At 43.1% G+C, this 8,956-nt stretch overlaps 1 protein-coding gene across 1 annotated transcript; it reads right to left on the bottom strand.

Annotated features, from left to right (window-relative positions):
- Positions 1-1,259: 1,259 nt before the first annotated feature.
- Positions 1,260-4,972, bottom strand: LOC145418326 (uncharacterized). Its single transcript, XM_080286765.1, has 2 exons — positions 4,292-4,972; positions 1,260-3,761 (listed from the first exon to the last, which is right to left on the bottom strand). Exons 1-2 carry the CDS (start codon positions 4,970-4,972, stop codon positions 1,260-1,262), a joined length of 3,183 nt encoding a protein of 1,060 aa, XP_080142891.1.
- Positions 4,973-8,956: the final 3,984 nt, after the last annotated feature.

Raw genomic sequence — 8,956 nt, 5'->3', positions numbered from 1 at the left:
AGCATGACATAGACATAGCATGACATAGACATAGCATGACATAGACATAGCATGACATAGACATAGCATGACATAGACATAGCATGACATAGACATAGCATGACATAGACATAGCATGACATAGACATAGCATGACATAGACATAGCATGACATAGACATAGCATGACATAGACATAGCATGACATAGACATAGCATGACATAGACATAGCATGACATAGACATAGCATGACATAGACATAGCATGACATAGACATAGCATGACATAGACATAGCATGACATAGACATAGCATGACATAGACATAGCATGACATAGACATAGCATGACATAGACATAGCATGACATAGACATAGCATGACATAGACATAGCATGACATAGACATAGCATGACATAGACATAGCATGACATAGACATAGCATGACATAGACATAGCATGACATAGACATAGCATGACATAGACATAGCATGACATAGACATAGCATGACATAGACATAGCATGACATAGACATAGCATGACATAGACATAGCATGACATAGACATAGCATGACATAGACATAGCATGACATAGACATAGCATGACATAGACATAGCATGACATAGACATAGCATGACATAGACATAGCATGACATAGACATAGCATGACATAGACATAGCATGACATAGACATAGCATGACATAGACATAGCATGACATAGACATAGCATGACATAGACATAGCATGACATAGACATAGCATGACATAGACATAGCATGACATAGACATAGCATGACATAGACATAGCATGACATAGACATAGCATGACATAGACATAGCATGACATAGACATAGCATGACATAGACATAGCATGACATAGACATAGCATGACATAGACATAGCATGACATAGACATAGCATGACATAGACATAGCATGACATAGACATAGCATGACATAGACATAGCATGACATAGACATAGCATGACATAGACATAGCATGACATAGACATAGCATGACATAGACATAGCATGACATAGACATAGCATGACATAGACATAGCATGACATAGACATAGCATGACATAGACATAGCATGACATAGACATAGCATGACATAGACATAGCATGACATAGACATAGCATGACATAGACATAGCATGACATAGACATAGCATGACAGACATAGCATGACAGACATAGCATGACAGACATAGCATGACATAGACATAGCATGACAAGACATAGCATGACAAGACATAACACTCCCCCCTGATCTTCTAAAGATCACTATATTGGAACGGCCGTACTGGACGGCGCTCCCTAGAACCTCGACGGGGCAGTGGTCTCCCTGGACTATCTACTTCGTCTTCACTTGACGTATCACTTGACGTAGACTCATTCGAAGGACCTCTCACATCGATTAGCAAATCATCATCTGTTTCCGATTCAGGGCTTTCTTCAGCTAGTGAATCCTCTGGGGCAGTAGACAGCGATGTTGCCAGCCTTAGGTCACGCACATGACGAGGCATACCATCCACCTCGACGTTCTGGGCAGATACAACTCGCGTTACTGTGCCCTTTGTGCTTCGAGAATCGCAGCGTCTGCTGGGATGCCGGATCCATACACGATCACCGACGCTGAAGCGATGTTGTTCTTCCACCGGCTGATCTTGCAGAGTTACTCCGTCGATACCCAGCAGTCTGACCTCGTATCTAAATATCTGGTTGGCAGAGGCAGATGAGGCATCATCACCTCGTGGCATAACGTTGTAGCGGTACACTGCTTCAGCTACGGAACAGCCTTTCCGTGCCAGTATAGTTTTCACAGTTCGATGATTTCTCTCTGATATTCCATTACCAGATGGAGCGTTGGCACACCGATACCTGATGATCATACCCCAACGCCTGGCGAACTCTTTGATCGTTGAGCTACGGAAGCTGGCAGCATTGTCAGTTAATAGCTCCTTAGGTGCTCCACGTTCATAAAACACAGACTCTAGCTGTTCAACAACACTGATGACATCTTGCCGCCTGAGTCTTTTCCAGATGGCATAACGTGTTGGCCCGCAGTCGATGAGCGTCAGATAGTGCTGGTTTCTGACATGACAGACGTCCATGCTAACTCTGCTCCAGATCTCTGAAACCCCCAACTCCCCTTTCTTCCACTTCTCTGGTGCCGGATCAAAGGATTGACATTCTTGACAACTCTGAAGAACACTGCGAACCTGCTGCCTCTGAACCGTAGGATAGAGCCTTCTGCAGAAGTACAGTGTACACTTGATGCCGGGATGCCCGCTGGTTTCATGAATGTTAACGATGTCCCTGTCTGAAACACTGGCAACAGCTGCACAGCTTGTCTGCCCGTTTGCTAGTGTCATCCACCTCTTCGGTACTCGTGTTAGCGCATCTGCTTTGTTTTCAGTAGAAGACACAAACTTTACTTCCAGACACAGATTATACTCGACGATGATAGATTTAAAAGTCTCTAGGCGCCTGCGGATCAACATTTCACTGGAAGCTCTAGTCTTCAAACGAGATTTTCCTGAGAGAGCATCCGCGATCCAGTGGAACACAGTTCTTGAGTCAGTCATAAGAGTCAGCTGTTTCATCTTCCAGGAGATTGCAAGATTTATCCCCTTAATAACAGCGTCCAGCTCCGCAAGATTAATGTGAGAGCACTCGTCCCATCGTAACCAACACGAGTCTTCAATAACTTCACCTTTCACCTCCAACACAGCTCCCAATGCGAGGGAACTTGCATCTACCCATAGTATAGCTTCGTCTCCCGCCACATCCCATCGTCCTCGGGCCGGGTCTGAGTTCTTCACCCGCTCCAACGTGTCCGCAAGCATCGAGTGCAAACTGAGGTCATTAATCTCGTCGTCCCACGTAGTCGTGACCTCATTGGCCCGTCTTTTAATGTACGACGCCGCCACTCGCAACCAGCCACAAACAGGAAGGTGACTCGTAAGCTGCCCGCAGAGTGAAAACACTGTCCGCCTAGTCAGCTTTTCAGGTAGCTTGCCAACGCCGTTATCACGCTTCCAGACGAGACGATCGTGCTCCCCCCAGACTCTAATGCCCAGCACACGAGTTCCTTCAGACACAATCTCGGGAGGCTTACAGAGCAGGCCGTGATGACTAAGGTGACATTCCACTTCTGCTGCACTCGCCACACTTTCGTCCACCAGAATATCGTCCAGGTATGGTGAAGTGGCGCGGTTTATCTTCTCGTCCATGCTCAACACACGACTCAGGACCTCCTTCAATACTAGTGGTGCGATGTTCAGTCCAAAGCCCAGTCTAGTCAAACAGTAACGTCTCCCACGAAACACCACTGTCTGGGACGACCATAGCGATCTGTGAACGTGTATCTGTAGGTAAGCCTTGCGCAAGTCAATGAGAGCGACCCTCTGTCCACGCCTGCGCCACTCCCGTATCTTCTCGGTGCAGACGTCCGCTTCAGCTGTGTGCAAATTAAGATGGGCATTCAACTCACGAAAATCAAGGACAGGGCGTACTTTTTTCTTGTTTTGCTGCACGACAGCCATCAGAGGGATAGTTCCTTTCACAGGGCCATGTATACTCTCGTTGTATGGAACTAGCCATCCGTCCTTAATCCATTCACACAGTTCATTTTCATATTCTTTTCGAGCTTCATTCGGCACCCTGTATTCAGAGACAGTATTCAGTAGTCGTGGAGGCTCTGAGTTATCACGCCAGTTCCACAACACTGTCCACTTTTTAGCTGCACTGTCATATGTTACTTCAAAATCCCTCTCGACAATATTTCGTTGTATGGTAGGTACTGTCACGGCTGAAGCCTGCACTTCCTCAATACCAAATCGCACTTTGTCCGGTGAATGCACTGTCACTCCCTGAAGGGCTTCAACACCGTTCATGCCCAGAATAAAGTCAAAATTAAGCGGCTTGGAAGGCACTACAATCACATTCACAGACACAGACACTCCTGACAGTAGCTGGACTGTTACCACACCTGTTCCCATACACATATAAAGCTCACCACTTACTGTCCTCACACTGATATTTCCTTTGGTCCAGCGAGAGCACATGGAAACGTGTGCAATACTCTGAGTACAGCCGGTGTCTACCAGGGCATCACAGTTCTTTCCATCAACAACCAAGCGAGTCACTGGTAAAGCGCCTCTCACTGACGGTCTGGAGAGGAGGCTGGCGCTGGTCCCACCTCTCCTGATCCATTTCCCGAAGGGCATGAGGTAGCGATGTGGCCTCGTCCCCCGCATCTGAAGCAGCGCACATTACCTCGCCCACCTCTACCTCTGCACACACTGCGTCCAGCCTGGCAGTCACGAGCGTAGTGGTTCGGCTGGTTACAGGAATGGCAGCGCACACCACCAACACCAACTAATGCAGGAGCCACTGTGTGCTGTCTGGAGCCGGCTGGTTGTGCTGATGCCCCATCATCGAGGTAATTATCTGCTAGAACAGCTCGAGCACGGTTCAGAAGTTGGTTAATATCCATAGTTTCCATGCGTGAACCAGCTCTCAGAATGTGGCGAACAGCTTCTGGAAGACCAGCTAAAAAAGCACAACATACACCGGCGTCGGTCATTCCTCCAAATCGTGTAGCCAGGTGGCGCAGGTCAGCCAAGTACACGTCAACAGACTCGCCATCACGCAGCCTACGGTCCACAAACTGCTCATAGGCAACAAACTTGTCTGCAGCAAATGCCGAGGTGAGTGCATCCTTTATGGTGTCGAAGTTCCCCTTGTCTACGCTGCTGAGCTGCTGATAAACAGAGAAAGCCCCGCCTGTGAGTCGCAGTGGCACAATGGTGTGTAGATCAGAGATCCCTCGTAGCCGACAAACCAGCTCCAGCTTTTCGATCCACTCTACCACCGAGTGCGAAGTACCGTCAAATTCCGGGATCAGACGAAGTTCCGTCGTAAGGCTGTCTCCTCGGGCTGAGGTTGACGATGCCGGTTTGCCACTATCACTTCCGTCCATCATAAGTTGCGAGAGAATGCCTAGATAGCTTGTAATAAAGTCTGGGCACAGGCAAGGGAAGGAGGAAGACAACCTCTTCGACTGCTGGTTTTATTCTCACTAACTCGTCAGTAAACAGCCAACCCTTTCATCAGGTCGGTTTGATAACTGACAGATTCGAACACAAAGTTCGACACAGGATGAATTCTTTTCTTAAATATACATAAAATGGGAAAAAGGGCAAATGGCATTATTACCACCAACTTAACAGACATAGCATGACAGACATAGCATGACAGACATAGCATGGCATAGACATAGCATGACAGACATAGCATGACATACATAGCATGACATAGACATAGCATGACATAGACATAGACATAGACATAGACATAGCATGACAAGACTTAAACATGAGCACAAGTACTGACTTCACCTAAGTTTGAAACTATGCAACTAATCAATGAAACAATGAAGCTCTGGGAAGATTTGAGTTTAAGTATGTTCAACCCATATTATGTGTATAGCCCAGCACCTACTGTCTTTATAATCTGTATTGTATTTGCAGTAGTGCTGTTCGGAATGCCAGAATGCATGCAAGAATTACAAACTTGGAGTCAGTATTTAGTGAGGGTAAAGTACGAATTCAAGTAAACCCCCCTGAATGAAGTGTACATATTTTGTATATAGTATTAATTTTATTATAAAAAAAAGAACAGTGAATGACACATGACATAGAAGTATACCAGCATCATTATCTCTGTATAAAATATTAATAGCTCTTACTGTTATCTTAACTTTGAACTTATTTTTTTTTGCATATAAGCATATGACTGTTGTACATACACATCTTACAATATGTCATACAATATTCTATAGTCAATTTAACTATATTGCATTTGTTCAGTTATGTATACAACTTGTTCAAAATATAATATTACTGGATCATTGCAATATTAACATGAATATTATATCTCTGCAATATTATTATCAGTGTTATGTATTAGTAGATTAGCATATGTCAATGATGATTGCTGTTGGAGGACCGCCAGCTGGCATGACCGAGCGATGTCAGGACTCCATATTATAATAATACAACTCATAGATAGACAGATAGATAGATAGATAGATAGAAGCACCAGCCAGGGTGTGACATAGGAAGTGTGTCAGCGAAAATCGACCAAAAGGAAATGAGTTCACTAAAGACTTAATCAACAGTATGCCAGTGGGCACCAGAAGCACTACATACACTCAGACATACAGGGTTGTAGAATCTTCCAACGACAGTGTAGCCGATGTGACACGAGCCCTGCTAACACAAGAATGTAGGGATTAGAGATCAGAAAGAGGCTAGCCATAGAACTGAATGGTTGTGGAGAGAGAAAATAAGAAAAGGGTCCGACGACACTTAGTAAATTACGTTCCTGTGTAATACATACACTGCTCAACTTAGACTTTCCTTGAAGATATTAAATCAAGATCAACTCCCTGTATTCATCTTTAACTTCTCCTTTCTTTGACTAGCACAGTAACTTTAACCATATCTCAAGATTTACATACTACAAGACCAAAGAGTCACATTATTAAGATGTCAATGATATCTTGACTCCTAAATAATAATAAACCTATTTATTTTTAATATCTTTATAGAGACCCGATTACACACTAGGATACCCCCTCCCTCGTTAACGGAAAACATACAGCCTGCTCCTCAGCCTTGACTCTCTCTCTCTCTCTCTTTCTCTCTCTCTCTCTCTAAAACTTTTCAGCTGGCTATCAGTAGACACACACACACACACACACACACACACACACACACACACACACACACATTATCAGTTTATGCTAATGAGTAATGACGTTGCATTTAGTATGTTTACGTAAAATTTAATACTGTGTCAAAATACAAGTGCAATACATCACCATCTCATTACAGATTACGTTAACCAGTCATCAGCACTTATTTGCATAGTTTGTGTTTCAGTAATAGTCATGGGGTAGCCATACCCACAATGATATTTTCGTTAATGTTAAAGGTAATCGTGTGTTCAGTGGCAGATACCAGTTAGTGGGGAGGTGGCCGCTGACACCTCCAATCCTCATAGCTACGGTGGTGAGTTGTAGTGTCACTGCTGAGGTTCCTGTTCTAGTTATGTCAGTAATTAAAGTGAACATACTGATGAACAGCCATTTCTTATGGAAAATACAAACAGCCTATATGGAACTCTCAAAATACATTTATGAAGCATATTGTGGGAGCTTTCCAGCTCTCACGCACTAGTCACAATCTTGATCCTTTGTTTCAGTATTGCCAGCCTGACAGTGTGCAGTGTTAATGAACATAATACGTGTGGTGGGGGGTAGGGTGAGTATAGTGAGTATGAAATGTGTGTGACAATGGTAATATGGGTGTGTGCATGCGTGGCTAAGGACGTCCAAGACTGATATGTAAGCTTTGCCTTTAACACTTGATGACACACAATTCAGTATTTATTTAGGTTCTATTTATAAGTTTGTAGCATGTTACATTGTTATATTATTATGATTATGTTTTGGAGGTGAAACCTGAAACACCATATAAAGACAAACACTGAAGTATTATAATACTGCAATATGGAATCCATATTACATGAAAAACTATTTCTTCTAGGAGAAAGTAATGTTTTTATAATGTTCATTCCAATATTACACTGTACAGTTGGTGCATCCGTTTTTAATGGTAGCTTACCGGATTCCCAGCGATCAGTTTATTAAGTTATACTATAGCATAGATTTATGCAATATAGCCGTTATATATTGTATTAACTATGTCATGAAGGCTCACACAGTGGACGTTCACGTAAACTACTTCGAAAAGGCAGCAAGTTCAGTGTTTAATAGTTTGCGAAGTTCACGTATTTTTTTGATATGGTTATAAATCCAGCTTTCCTTTACAAGCCAATGTAATTCCTTATAAAATGAGAGTGGTCAAGTGTAAAACCAGTACCCTATGTCGTATAGTAGTTTGAAAATGATCACTGATAATATAATTATGATTTCTGCATGACCCTCCCGAATGACCACACACAGAATCTTTGCTTTATTTATTTTAATGTTGGGCCCCTTGGAAGAGATATGAGTAAATAACACGATAGCCCTCGTGGATTTATCGAATATAAGCTAGACAATATGAAGTTTCTTGATTAATAAGATATGTGGGTATATGGTTATCAGGTAAAAATGAGACCCTACACACACAGTATATATATATATATATATATATATATATATATATATATATATATATATATATATATATATATATATATATATATATATATATATCATCAGCCGTTTGAGTATCCACTGCAGGACCGGCCTATCCCGACCGAAGTGGGGACGGTACAGCCATTGTATCTCTACCAAGTGGCTTAGGCTGCCTAGCTGAGATTGTATGTAGGGTGAGAAGTGCTTTTAAGTGTAATTGTCGTGTTGGAGTGGCTTTGGATGTGTGTGTAGTCTGTGAACCAAGTGTAATCGGCCCGCGCAAGCCGACTGGGTGCAAGCATACTTTACAGTATGCGACACTGGTTCAACCACAGCACCCCTTGTGTCCGCCAAAGCAGTACATGGCTGGGTGAACACTCCCAAAGTTTATTACCCAAGCGGGGCGCAAACCCTGGCTCACCCGTGTTCGAAAACGCACACTCTACCACTGTACCACAGAGGCTCCATATATATATATATATATATATATATATATATATATATATATTGTCACTGGCGTAGTTACCCCAGTAGCGAGTGAGTGAAATAGAGGATAAGGTGATAATGAAACGGGAGAGAAGCGAGCCATCAATAACATAAAATCTTTTTCTTATCAGTTTTGCTGCTTGTAAGGGTAAAACCAAGCGGTCACTTTTGCCTTCTCAGCTGATAAGACACCAGATGTTTTTCTCACAAGTTACGCAGGAAGTTCCTCTTGTCCTTGAACTGTGGGTGTGACATAATGTGGGAGGAGCA

The sequence above is a fragment of the Coenobita brevimanus genome, chromosome 113, assembly GCF_032717465.1.
Source record: "Coenobita brevimanus isolate Jiangsu-jjx chromosome 113, ASM3271746v2, whole genome shotgun sequence".
In the NCBI taxonomy this organism is placed as follows: domain Eukaryota; kingdom Metazoa; phylum Arthropoda; class Malacostraca; order Decapoda; family Coenobitidae; genus Coenobita; species Coenobita brevimanus.
This window is presented reverse-complemented; position numbering and strand designations above follow the sequence as displayed.